The 14064-nt window shown below is 47.4% G+C and overlaps 2 protein-coding genes across 2 annotated transcripts in view; one reads left to right on the forward strand and one right to left on the reverse strand.

Moving 5' to 3' along the window:
- The window catches only part of IGSF3 (immunoglobulin superfamily member 3), a 67434-nt gene extending 61777 nt beyond the window's left edge, over positions 1 to 5657 (forward strand). The window contains 2 exon segments of the mRNA XM_031058124.1: positions 1438 to 1875; positions 2739 to 5657. Of these exon segments, the coding sequence (XP_030913984.1) occupies positions 1438 to 1875; positions 2739 to 2989 (689 nt within the window). The 3' untranslated portion in view covers positions 2990 to 5657.
- A 920-nt stretch (positions 5658 to 6577) lies between these two features.
- Positions 6578 to 13470, reverse strand: ADPRH (ADP-ribosylarginine hydrolase). The gene is given in 4 exon segments (XM_031058123.1): positions 6578 to 6861; positions 6864 to 7018; positions 7696 to 8056; positions 13130 to 13470. Coding segments are annotated over 4 exon segments (969 nt in total). The 5' UTR covers positions 13443 to 13470; the 3' UTR covers positions 6578 to 6721.
- Positions 13471 to 14064: the final 594 nt, after the last annotated feature.

Below are 14064 nucleotides of genomic sequence, written 5' to 3' on the forward strand. Positions count from 1 at the left end.
TCTGAGGCTCCTCTTGAATTGCAGAAGAATGTGGAGTGGGAAGAAGAGAGGGAGTTGGGAGTTCACTAATTGAAGATTTTTTTTTCTAGAAGTGCTTTGTTGTTGTTTGTTTTTGTTTCATAGCAGTCAGTACTTAACAAAATGACTAACTGTGCTTGTGACTCATGTCTCATTAGTGAGGATCTCCAGCCTCATCTGTCAGGGCTATAATCATCAGCAAGGGGAGGAAAAACCTCTCAGCACCTTCAGACATCAATTCTCCTCTTTCTGTTTAACCCCTAAAGGTGAGGGAGGCTTTGTGTTAGTTTTGACAAGCCATTTCCTTCCCTTCCTCCTTTTTACCTTCGTAGTCCCCAAAATTTCATTACTTAACTCATTCCTGTTTCTGCTTCAGGAGTCTTTGGGAAGGTGTGAACTGTAAATACTCATATTGCTTATGGCCTGAAGAGCTCTGGCCTTAATTGAGGTTTTCCTCACGAAACCATTTAAAAAGGGTTGGGTAGGTGCTGTCATGAGAACCCCACTGGGCACAGCAGCTCTGTGGCTGATGAGAGCTGAGGGACAGCAGCTCCCTCCTGAGAGACACCCAGGGTCTGCACAAGGGAGGGCTTGCCCAGCTCTCCTCACTGGAGAAGAAAGTGCCTCTCTCTTCGGTGAGCTATCGACTTGCCCGTCCTGCTCAGCTCCCACTTTGGAAAGGGCTTTTTAATGTTTAAATGAAAGCTTAGATCCAGACTGATTGTCATCCCTGGAGTATGTGCTCCCTGGCAAGATGACTAAACCAAATGTTAATTGCTCTTGAAGTCAGCCTTTAATCAACTCATCGTGGGTTCTGGCCACTGTGTCTCAGTTAGGTAAAAACATCTCTTTAGCCTTGCAGCAAGCACTAGAGGAAAAAAAATGAGGAAGACTTTTGGAGCATCCTTGCTGCATCAGTGTTGAGACCATCTCTATGGAGGAGCCTCTTAGCTAAATGACTTTCCAAGCTGCTGGAAAAGGTCTTCTCTTCTGTCATAATGATTTTCAAGTCCTTTGAGCACTCTCAAAGAAATAAAAAGCAGGAAGTGCAGTGTTCTGTGCAGCAGTAGCTGGGGAGGAATAGCACATGCACCAAACCTTGGTATCCTGCCACATAGCATGTCCGGATGAGCTGCAGCAGCTTTCTCCTCTCATCCCTTAGCTGGGATGAGGGTGGGCAGGGGTAAGATGGTGCTTGCAGCCAGCACCTGTTTGACCCCATGCCAGATGGTGCGTGGTGAGGTGAGGATGCCGTGCCTGCAGGGTTGGCCTCAGAGGTCCCTGTGAGTCTTGGCAGGCTGCATCAAGATTTGGATTTTGCTTGGATTGTTCCCAGCACCAGAGTAATGACAGTTTGTTTTGAGACAGGGTGGTTTTGATGATATCTCAGCACTCACCTCTTGATTTTTGTCATCTCAGATCCCACCTTGCAGGTGGACACAGCCACCACCAATCTCACGGTGCAGGAGAAGGAGTCCTTCCCTCTGGACTGCAGCATCCTGTCCCGCTCCAGCCCTGAGTCCCACTTCGCAGTGACGTGGTACAGCCTGCGGGCCAAGGAGGCGGGCGAGCACACAGAGGAGGGCGAGGAGGAGGAGGAGGAGGAGGAGAGGGAATCGGTGCTGAGTGTGGGCCCTGATGCCATCTTCAGCCCCGAGGCTGGTCGCTGGGAGGGCCGCCTGCGCTTCCAGAGGCTCTCGGCGGTGCTTTTCCGGCTGACGGTGCTGCAGGCCGGCGGTGCCGACACGGGCAACTACTCGTGCCGAGTGGAGGAGTGGCTGGCGGATCCCAACGGCGTCTGGTACCGGCTGGCCCAGGAGGAGTCGGGGATGGTGGCTGTGCACGTGCAGGATGCAGGTGAGAACTGGTGATGACTGTCTGGGGCCGTGGCCCCAGCATCCCCTGCATCTTCTGTTCAACCAAGATGAAAAGACCAAGGAGCGAGTGGGACTGGGGCAAATCTGTGGTGCTGGTACTTTTCCAATCAGCTCAAGAGCTTATAAGAGACTATAAAATCTCCACCAGGGAGGACTGTGGTATTTTTGGGGTTTTTAGGACAAAAGAGGAATTGAGAATTTGACTCTTATGTTTTTAGTTTTATTTATTCTTATACTAATATTATATTATATTATATTATATTATATTATATTATATTATATTATATTATATTTATTATATTATATTATAGAATGTTATACTAAAATTATATTAAATAATAGAGAAAGGATACTTACAGAAGGTTATTAAGAATGATTATGAAAATTCCTGATTGTTTTTAGAGTTTTGACACAGTTGGATGGTGATTGGTCATTAAGTTAAAACAATTTACATGAAACTAGTTAAACAACTGCTTGTTGGATAAACAATTTTTAGCTACATTTTAAAGTAGTAAAATGCAGGGGAAATAATTAGATAATTATTATTTTCATTTTTTTTATGAAGCTTCTCAGCTTCCTAAAAAAAATCCTAAACAAAAAAAACTTTCCAAAAATATAACAATAATAGAGGACTCTATCACTTATTAAACTCTTGGGGGGGATAAAGCTGAAACATGCCCTGTTAGAACTTTCTTCTGTTCTAACACTGTTATTTTTCTCAGGGCTCCACCTCCTGCTTTGACATAGAATAATGAGCATCTGATTTTCTATGTTTCTGAGGAAGTTTGCATGTCCTGATTAGAGAGAAACCATGAAATGTGACCACCCTGTGTCTCTTTCCAGGCTCCACACTGCAGTCTGTCATCTGCTCCAATGACGCCCTCTTCTACTTTGTGTTCTTCTACCCCTTCCCCATCTTTGGCATCTTGATCATCACCATCCTCCTGGTGCGGTTCAAGAGCAGAAACTCCAGCAAGAACTCGGAGGGCAAGAATGGGGTTCCCTTGCTGTGGATCAAAGAGCCTCACCTCAACTACTCTCCCACTTGCCTAGAGCCACCAGTCCTCAGCATCCACCCAGGAACCATGGACTAAAGAGGCAGAGACACCTGTAGGGACGCACAGAGGGAGAGAAGTAGAGATACACCGGGAGCCCCAAGGAGCACAGTGGGGTTAGTTGTTCTTGTTTCATTTGTTACCGTGTCTGTGCTCTGACACAGTGGCTGAGCTCTGCCCAGCCAGCAGGAGCAGGAAGGTCCAAGGCTTCTTCCAGCACCTGTGGGAACATACCCCCTCACCCCAATGGACAGAGGCACTTGCTGTACATAGCAGATGTTCCTCTCGGACTAATTTGACTCACATCAGTTGCTGTCTTTTTGGCTGTTGCTTTTTTATCTTTTTTTTTTTTTGGTCACTCAAAGAACTGTAGACTTTCCCTGCCCTCCACACAGTGTGGAGTTCCCAGGGGGTATTTGGTCGTAGGATAATCTCTTTGGAAGTAAACAGATATGTTTTCCAAAATAGACTGTTTTTTCTTCTCAGACTCAGTGCCACAGTGAAGAAGATCCTTTCCCAAGGTGCACTGAGCTAGCTCCTCCCTCTTCCAAAACAGACAAAGCCAGCTCTGTCCCCAGAGGGGTTAACTGGGCTGTCTGTCAAGAGGTCCATTTCAAAGACTGGCTGTAGCCTCAGCATCTTCTTGCCTCCACCTTACTTGTTTTCTCAGGAGGGAGCAATTCACTTTTTGGGAGTGTTCCCAGGTCTTGGAGAGACTGAATATTGAGCGTGCTTGTGGTCAGGACAAAAGCAGTTTAGTTTGTCTCACGTAACTGAAGGGGGGAAAGGAAGGACACCTGAAAGCCCTGACTGTGTTGTAGCAAAGAGGGTCCTTGTACGGTCTCACCAGAGTCATGCTCCTCCCTGGTGTCCATGCTGCCACCTCAGATGAGGCAGATCTCCTCTGTGCCCCAGTCATTTGGGAATGGGAGGCTTAATCCAGTCTCTGAAGGCTTCAACATGACCAAAGTAAAGACTCTAGGAAGGAGGAAAGGAGAAGCTCCACAGGTCAGGTTCACAGTCCCTGGATGGTTCAGCCAAGGAGCCCAGTAGCAAACATGCCATGTAGTGGGGACGTGCAGTTAACGACCATGTGTCACGAGTTTTCCTGTGGCTGCCCTGCTCCCCAGTGTGAGCCTGGACAAAGCAAGGGGCCTGCAGCACATCAGCACCCTGGGGATTTCCCTGTCCCCTTGGCCAAGAGAAATCTTCCCCCTGCGTGTATGTGCATCTGCCATTTGTTTCTGAGACTTTAGGAAGAGAATCCATTTCTCCATAAGCTCCCCCTCCTGGCAACGTCACCTGCCTTGTAAGAGTCGCTGTGGCAGGAAATGCTGTTCTTTCTGTGAAAGATATGGCTCTTGTGAACCAAACCAGGGCTCTCGCCACGTGGGGCACCTGACCTCCTGCACCCCTAATGCCAAGAACCCCTGCCCTGTCCTGTGGAGGAACCGCCTCCTCCCCCATAAGCGTTACGTCTGGCGGAAGAAAATGTTTGCCAAAAATGGCCTTTTGTTGTCTTCCTTGATGTCTTCCTGGCAAATCCGGCCATTTCTTTTTTTGCAGCATGGCTGAAGCCAAGCAGGGGCGGACGGGTGCAGCCACAAGAGCCCCCTGCCTCATGTGTGAGAGGTGCCATACCCACAGCCGTCGTCCTCTCCGGAGGGTCGGACTGCTCTTTGGGAGCAGAGGGGACCTCAGCAGATGCTCTGTAGCACTAAGTCAGTTAGACCCTGATGCCTTGATGTTTCAGAGGTGGTGAAGCTTCAGGTAGGAGATCTGCACCATGAAGCCTCGCTCCTGTCTGGGAGAGGACCCACATGGCTGCAGATCGTCCCGTGCTAAGATGTTTGAAGTTGGCCACCTCTGCACCTCCACCAGAACAGCACTGGTTTCTTCTTCTGCTGGGAAGCCCCAGTTTCACTCGCCCTCTGTGAAGTCTGCCTCCTGGAGAAGTAACTGCTTCCTGGCCCCAGCATATGCATACAATCACATTCCTATATCTGTATGTATTGCACACCCGCACACTTGTCTTCCCTTTCTGGCTAAGGCGTCTGCAGAGAGAGGAGTGGGATGAGAAGTGAATGGAAATGAAGAATTGAGGTGCAAACAGCTGCAGCTGCAAGCCAGTGGGTATTGTTTCCTAACTGTTCTATCTCCTGTATGTACTGCTCCTGGGCAGGAACCACGACTCACTTCAGCTTTAAGGAAGAAGAGAGAATGAAGTCAGCAGGAGCCGTTGTTTCCTGGGAGAGCTCTGCTCTGCGCCTGAGCCACGCTCCTCCTCGCCAGCCTGTCTGCCCCCAGAGCAGGGCTCTCCTGGAGGCCTGCCACAGAGCCCAGCCTTTCCTGGCAAGTGGCCCCCACAGTGGTCCCTGAATGTACCTTGCTGGTGACATTTCTCCATTGCTCTGGCAGTGTGTTGCCCAGTCTAAAACTTCTCTCAGTTTTTATAAGGCAGCCTCTTCCTGTAATGAGTTTTAACACAAAGCTTTTCAAACCACTCTCTCTGCAGTAACTTTCTGTAACGAACCCAAGAAGAAAGAGAGAGACCCTATCCATGCATGATGTGGAAAAATGTTTGGGATTTTTAAAAAAAAAAAGTTTAAAAAAACCCAACAAAAACTTTGTACTATGTTGCACTAAAACATGTTTTATACAACACACCCGAGAGCTGTAGTAAACTGTGTTGAAATTGTGAATCCTATTGCTGCTGGTTTTTGTGAGATCTGGGCTTTTATTATGCCTTTATGTGCACTCAGAGCATAAAGGTGTGCTGAGGCCCTCCTCCTGGGAACCCTGTCCCTCTGCCCCTACTCCTTGATGCAATAACTTCTCTCCCTACCACTGGTAGCACATCTCCTCTCTCTTGCAGCTGGAGCTTGCAGACACCTGGCACCTCTGATTTCCTACCCCATCCAACCCTCAACCCCATGCCATAATAGAACATTTAACAGAGGCCTGTCAGGACTTTTTATTGAACACACTCGTTTTGAAATTGTTCTGAAAACAGTAAAAGTACTTTGGTGTGTCATAGTCTGGATTTGAAGAAAAACCTTATTTTAATAGAATTATGCATAGCAAATGTTAAGCAAATTACTTTTAGTAACCTTGATGAAAGCAGAATATAGTTCACTGCAGAAGCTGATGTACAATGCAACCTGTTTAATTCTCCTTACCCACTTTTGCCTTAACTAAGGATTTGGTCAGGAGTCTTGAATTCTCCCATATTCACTGAAATAGGCAAGTAGCATGATGCATTCCTACCTGTATTGCAAGAGTGCTGTAGAATTGGGTTTAAGGTTGGGTTTGGGGTTTTTTTCCACATTTATTTGAAACAAAAAACATCCTCTGCTAAAATAATTTTATAAGAAAGCTCTGTTGTCCCCAGACACAATGGGCTGCTTGTGCTCCCTGCCCCCCTTGTAGGGGGAGGATGCTGGTTTGGGGGGTTTGAGTGGGGTTTGCTGCCTGTCCTGCTGCAGCAGGAGCGTCAGCAGGGCTGCTGTGGGTGCTCCTGCTCCTCTTGAGGACCAGACGAAGTGCAGCCACCCTGCAGCACAGGAGGGATGTCTTGGGGCACCGCTGTGTGTTCCCATCAAACCACCAGCCCCAAACTAGCACTGATGTGGCCTCCCCACTGAAGCCAGCACACAGAGAAAAGGCAGGTCTGACCCTGGCTTACATTGTTGAGATTTAATCCGGTGGCTTTGCAAACCAAGCGAGAGAGCACGGGTAAGTGTGCCTGAGGGGTGCCCTGCCACCTCCTGCCTAGAGTATGCTGTACAAGTCCTTGGCCACCTTCTCCAGGCGGTCCTTGTACTCCAGGTGCGCGTAGAGGTTGGGGGGAACGCCCTTGAAGGCGTGGATGACGCCCCACCAGCTGGCGGCGATGGCGGCCGTGGAGTCTCGTGCCCGCTGCTGCCCCCCCAGCCGCTGTAGCTGAGGGACGTGTAGAACGAGTCTCTCTCTTCCACGCCGTACTTGGCCGGGAATTTGGGCGATGAGACCCCGTCCGAGATGCCTCTCTCCTCCAGGTATTTTTTCCACTTATCTTCGAAGTAATACCTGCCAAACAGGAGGGGATGGAGCGGCTGTAAGTTGTCCCAGGGTAGCAGCACGCAGCTGAGCACCACGCAGGCACCAGCGGAAAACGCGCCATGTCAGGAGCCCGGAGCGAGCAAAATGGCAGGCGGCCCCCGATTGTCAAAACTAGGGGCATGATTTACGGTAAGAGGCACAAGGACAAGTTTCAGTGAGTTAGATTTCCCCTCCCTCCTGTCACATGGGAGAAGGCAGCCCAGCACCTGCAGGATTCAAAGGCTCAGAGTGAGAACTGAGTCATCCTCCCAAATTCAGAGCAGCTCTACCTCTGTGTGTGCCCCTGCACACAGAGGTGTACTGAATATGCAGATTTGGTTATAACTTTCAAACTGAGCTCAGCCCTAAGCTTGATGCTGTTCCCCAGCCCTGCTTGCCATCTTTCATAAGATCACAGTTGCATGAGATGACAAGTCTACCTACTTCATACTAGATCCGAAAAATGGTCACAAGTACCTGACCCAAACAAAACCCACCTTTTTTTTTCCCCCAAGTTAAGGTACTCTGAATTGATTTGATCCTGTGCCAGGTGTGTGCTGCCCTAGGAGTCTGCCATAATGTGATTATTGAAACTTAAATATGAGCAGAGCTCGACCTGTGGTACAAGGGCTTTAAGAAACGGCAGTGCAGGGAATGCAGCTCACCATTGCTCCATGTTCTCCTTCACAAAGAAGCCGGATTCCTGCACGTAGGCTTTTGCCCGTGGCAGCACCTCCATGAGCCCCTTGCCCCAGGCCACGGGGGGCACGCTGTTCACCGCATAGGCCGTGAAGAGGGCTGAGGCCAGGGCCCCCAGGTAGCCGGTGGGGTGGTGGTGGGTCATGCGGCCGGTCTCGATGCTGACTTGGATCAGGGTGTCCAGCTGGGCGGGCTGGTAGAAGCGCAGCCCGATGCACATGGCGCGCATGGCGGCCCCGCAGCCCCCTGCCCGCGGGCTGAACGGGATCCGCCAGCCATTGGGCCGCCCCGGAGCCAGCTTCCTGGTGCTTTCCACAGACATGGCACCTGGAGACAGGAGCCGCAGAGCCCGAGAGAAGGGAGAAACACAAGCATCAGCAGGAGGTAGCTTGGCAACAGCAGGAAGACAGGCAGGGCACTGGGGAAGAAAGCATCGCTCTGTGTAAGGGATTTGAGCTTCCTTTTAAAACCGTAAGTTGTCTGCTCACATACATATCCTGCCTTAAACTGCTGGAGCAACCTCTGTCCTCCCCAGCAGACCTGACAATTTTTGTTTATGAAAGCAATTAAAAGGTCTAGGGGGTAGGAAACACCTCATTGCTCATTTACTGACATGGTTTATATTTACATTTTGTGTTATCCAAAAAAACCATATATACTAATAGATATACACACACATACCTAGATATCTCTCTCTGTAAACAGAAAGGTTGTAGGATCTCTGACACAAGACCAGTCTAGGTAACTGCTTTTTCACAGGACTTGTAAAGGCAGAGACCCCACAAGCTCCTTACTAATAGAAGAACGTACTGATAGAAAATGTTTTTCAGCTGTCCCTTGCTGCAGTTTGAGTTCGTCAGAAAGCTTTGATTGTAGCACCTGTCTCACCTCAACACGGTCTGCATGACTGGCTCTACTGGACTCCTCTTTCATAAGCTGAGGAGCGGCTGTACTAGGTGAGACCAAAGGTTTGTCCAGCTCACTAGGTCATCTCCAAACACTGCCACTAAAGGATAACTACAGAAAGACTATAAGAAATGAGGCAAGCGCACCTCCATCTCCTCCATATTTCTTTTACTTTTTAAAGAAATTACTCTGTTTCTTCCAGTGCTACTTCTTCAGACTAACACTTGTTAGTCCAACACATTTATAGGACAAAGAAAACACCCCCAAATTTCAGAGCCCAGCCAGCTTCCCCAGCCAAGACAGTGAAATGTTTTGAGAGCCAAGCCCAAATGCTTGTGTGTAAAGAAGAAATAGGTTTGGAACATTGAATTATCTTTGATTCTCTTCTACCTTACTTTTTTTCCTCCTAGTCTTCTCTTCTGGCCCAATTGTAAATACTTCTTTTCCAGCAGGAAGGTAAATCAAGGCAGGTTTCAAGCAGCTTCATTTAAGTTTTAATGTGCTGGACAATGAGCTCAACAGAGTAACCCCAGTGTGCTGAGTCCTCTCTCAGACACACAGGGTAACAGCAGCAGCTGGCTGTTACCACAACCCCAAAACTAGACTTTGTCCCTCACTGGGACAGGTAGCTGATGAACTTGCAGGTGCTCTGTTACTTTGGAAGTCAAACTAAATAGAATAGAGTACAAGGAAGAAGCCTGGTCAAACAAATTCACCTCACTTTGGTGCAACTCAGCCACCACGATCTGTGGCCTTGCTCATCACAGCCAGGTACAGCACGGAGTACCCTGCAGGGCTCTTGGCTTCTGCAATCCCATGTACGTGTTTGGCAGTAGGGTTTGGTTCATGGCAGCCTGTTTCATCTGCATTTGCAGCACCCTTGTAACTGAAATATCTCCAAATCCAAGCACAGCTCTAAGACTGGCTTCTGGACATAGGCTAAAAATAACTAAGAGCTGGCTACTGTCGGGAATAATGTCACGTGCTGGGCCAAGTGTCTTTAGCTATACTGGGACCAGTCACAACCAGCCTCTAACTGAAGTCTCTGTGAGTTTGCTTTTAGGAACATGTGGGAACATGTCTTAGTGTGGGAACATGTCCAGGCCCCTAAATTTCACGTAGTTTACTAATTCAGTGCTGGCTGCCATGCATCAAAATTGTTAAGAGGGATAGCAGCATAATTTCCAACTTCATGATGACTAACAGAAAATGGAGACATTTTTCTAAAAATCTCACCATACCAAGCATTGTACCCAGTGACCTGTAACAGGACATTAAAATGAACCTGTCAAACAAAGCCACGTTTTTAAAAAGCTGTTCCAACTATTCTATTTGTCAATTCTGGTAAAAGAGAACTTCTTCCAGGAAAGCAAGGGGGAAGGGAGAGAGCACCGAGACTAAGGAAGCTTAAAATCAAAATCTGCATAACAAATGCAAAGATTACTCTTGCTGAAACTTTGAGAAAATAATTTCTTCAAGACCTGTCTGTGCAGGCCGAGACCACACACCTCAATCCTTGATAAAAGTGAGATTGTTCTTGCACTAATTGTAGCTAAAATAAAAGGGAAGATGACAAGGCTTTAAACGGAAAGAAAGACTGGTTATTTTGCAATACAATTTGCTTGCAGCTTTAAGCCTGTGCATATTATTTTAGGAAATGACTACTGATAACTTGCAAGTGGAAAAAATTGTGTAAACCAGTGTATGACAATGTGTATACCAAACCAGTGTATGACAGCTAAGACTTACAATTTATGAAGTATTAAAAGTAGTATCCCTCACACTTTTAAACAGTTAAAATATTAAAACATTGGAAAGCCGATTTAGGAAGACTAAGATGGAATCACATCAGGTTTTTATTTCTATAAATAAGTTTTTAAAAAACTGCTGTAGGGAGTTTCTGAATTAGCAAATTGTTTTGGAAATCCTGTACATCCAGGTTAGGAATCCTTTGCACCAACAACAGGAAGTTAAAAGTAACCTAAGCATGGTATTGGTCTAAGGAAAGAAGAAATACAAGGAAAAAGTGTGTGAATTAGGGCAAGCTGACAAAGTTTCAAGAACAGCTAGACTCAATTTTTGGGATAGGACCAAGAAACCTCAGGTAACAGTTGTTTGGGATTTATTAGTACACATAAAAAAAGGTGAGTTAAACAAACCACACAGTGGTAAATAATTCCAAAGGCAGAGCACTATGACCAATTTTGAAGCAGAAGGTTTCCTGAAGAAGTGCTTTAGTTGTACCATGAAAAAAGACGTATGTCTGTGCATGTGTTGCTTAATTCACTGGCTTTATAATCTGCAAGGAACAATGAATTTGGGGCTGTGGCACATCACAAATAGCAGTAGTGGGTGTAGGGATTACCTTGTCGTTGAATTACTAGCCCCAGAGTTCTCTCCTGGGGCTGTGTCTCTGAGGGACCCTGCTGTGGCTGTCCTGTGACTCAGAACGTTGTGGGAATCCCTTTGTTACTGCAGCTTTGGGTTTTCAGGTCTGGACTGCCTCATGTGAGCCATCAATGTGACTTTCCCCCACTGTTCTAAGGAAACCTCTTCTGTGTTGGGCAAAAGTTCCTACAGCAACTTTCTATTCTCAGCCTTCAGGGCTGCAATTCCCTGGTGAGTACTAGGCCAGAAGAGCACCACCTTGGGTTATGTTCTCAGTTAAAATCCATTTGTTCTGAACTGCCAAAATAAATTATTGGCATGCAGCTTTAATCATTAGAACTTATCAATATGCCATGGAGAATCCAGATAGCTTTTCAGGGTATGGATTAGGTATTCCCTTCAGTGGGAATTGAACTGCTAAGGGTCAGGATTTAAACTCTCAGAGCTGAATGCCTTTTATACATGCAGCAGGAGCAATTCTGATTGCAAAATTTTTAATTGTCTTTGGCCCACTAAGCAATGTGTATTTCTATTTTTACCTAGATAATCTCACCTTTCCTTGTCACTCCTCTTAATGTCCATAGCAAGTTTGCTTTCAAATTCATCACTTCCAGGAAAAGGAACTTCTTTTGGGCATATTGCAGCTCAGTTTTAGTCACAGAAGGAATGCAGTAGGTGTCCTATTATCCTTAGATATTATTTACTAATATTTAAACTTTAAGGTTTTCTCCTTTTCATCTTAGGTTTTAGTCACCAAGGTTAGAGAGTGAAAATCCTTCCAGGTGCTGTCTCACTGGCAGCTGTGGTTAGTCCATCTTGGCTGGGGAAACTAAACTATGCTGCTTCACCAAAACTACCATGAATCTCTTGGAAGTTTTATCTGCCACCTTCAGCTGTCCTAACAAGCATCATTACCCCTTCCTAAATATTTTATTAATTAGGCCACTCCAACAGCTGGGAGTGTGGGTGTTAAAAGAAGACTGATAATTTAGTTCTTTACACAAGGACAGGAGCCCACTGAGGAAAGGTAAGCAGAATAAATTCCTGTTCAGGTTTCCAACCTGGTTTATTTTGGAAATGCACAGCTCCAATACACTATGCTCAGTGGCAAGATTTGGCCTTTCCCATGTTTAATGCCAAGACAGAACACTCTTGACATACTCTGGCCACTCCAAATAAGCACATCTAAGCATACATACAATTACAATGTATAAACTTTGCACAGGACTGCTGAATTTGAGCGTCTCCTGGATACTTCATGCCTCCTGTGCTGGTCAAATTAGAGGCCCAGCCTAAGCAGCTCCAATTTAAATGAAATCCAAGCATCCAGAAGAGCCTGGGCCACGAGCACAGAGACAGATGGAATCCTCGGGGAAGAGCTGGGTCAGGAGGGCTGGGTGAGTTAGGAACCACAGGGATATGTTGTACATGTCTTGGCTACTGTAGCCCGTCAAGGTGCCCTTCCTGAATACTGCTGGCCCACTGCTTGTGACACAAACTCAGCACCAATGTGTCTATGCAGAGAAAAGAGAGTTGATGGAAGTACAGGGTTCAGAAAAGAACATTGACCTGACTGTCCTGGTGCAGAAATTGGGCATGCAGAGCTAGCCACCAGCAGACTTTGGGTTTAATAAGTGTAATTACTCCAAGCAAGGATCTGTATCCTTTAATATATTTTACATGTAATTTGTTGTGTTTATAATGAGAAGTTCTGTATTAATTCTGTGGGGTGCATCTCAGGGTGTGCATTACAGTAGCTGAATGTGAATTTTTTAGCCACTGAATGTAGGAATCCCAAGTTCAAAAGCTGTCACCCTTCCTGAGCTCAGGCTAGGCCTCAAACACACCCATAAGAATGTTTTGTAAATGTGAACAAAACAACATCTTTTTAATCTAGTTCAGAGAAGCCCAAACCACTTCAGCTTGCCTTATTCTGTTCTCTTTAGCTCATCCTGAAACAGGTAGTACTGAGTGTGGAAGACTTTTCCTTTACGTGGAATACAGTAAACAGCCCAAAGCAGAGCCGAGGCCAGCGCCAGCTCCCAGCTGCAGGAGAGACATGAGCAACAGCAGAGCTCTACCCAGACAGCAGGATGGAGGGGTTACCTGGAGCTCTGCCCGCCATGTCATTCATGCACTCCTTGTAGTTCCTTGCAAGCAGAGTGTAGAGATGTGGGAACGTTGGGTTTTTCCCGGCTGCTACCAGGGCTTCGGCCGTGGCCAAGTGCATCACGGTGTCATCGCTGACTATCCAGCCCTGGAGGCTGATGTTGGCCAGCCCCCCCATGTCTGCCAGCTCCTTGTGGATGACTGGGCCACTCTTCTGGAACTCCCATCTCCCGTTGTAATATGCCACCGTGTCACCAACTGCACTCAGCACCATGGATGCCACATAGTTTTCCACTCCCTTAGGACACATTTTTTGTCCCACAGCTACTCCACTGTAGAAGACACTATGAGAAAGAAAAAAAGAGAAGGAGAATGAGAATTAAATCTTTCGCAGTTCAGTATGGGCTTGTCCTGCTAAGCTCCAGCAGGCTGGATACCCTGCCTGTCACAGGAGTCTCACTCAGAGGATGTATTTCTTCACAGCACATGGACCCTGTGCACCTACCATGGGTGGATGTGTGGCAGCTCCTGGGCAGCCCAGCCCTGGGCCAGGAGCACCTGGAGATGTCCTGCTGGGATGCTGGCAGGATAAAGCTGCCAGCCAAAAACCAAGGGCAGGACTGCAGGATATGTGACCATAACCATGTCCTCCACCTTTCTGAGTGCATGAGCAAGCTCACATCAGCACCCAGCGGCTCTTGTACCCTGGAGTAGGGCGAGGCTGACCCTCATGGGCACAGAAGTGAGGGGTAAGGGGTAAGGTTTGGCAGGCCCAGGCCATGGCAGTGACACCTGTCCCTGCTCCTCGGGCAGGCTCACACAGGCAGCGCCCCCACCCCGCAGGTACTTCAGCCATGAAATGCCAACCACGCCCTCCCCCTGAAACCCTCCGCAGCTCAGGCCTCGCTTCTCCTTTTCGCTGACGAGAAGCA

Source organism: Geospiza fortis, unplaced genomic scaffold (genome assembly GCF_000277835.1).
Source record: "Geospiza fortis unplaced genomic scaffold, GeoFor_1.0 scaffold72, whole genome shotgun sequence".
NCBI classification, from domain to species: domain Eukaryota; kingdom Metazoa; phylum Chordata; class Aves; order Passeriformes; family Thraupidae; genus Geospiza; species Geospiza fortis.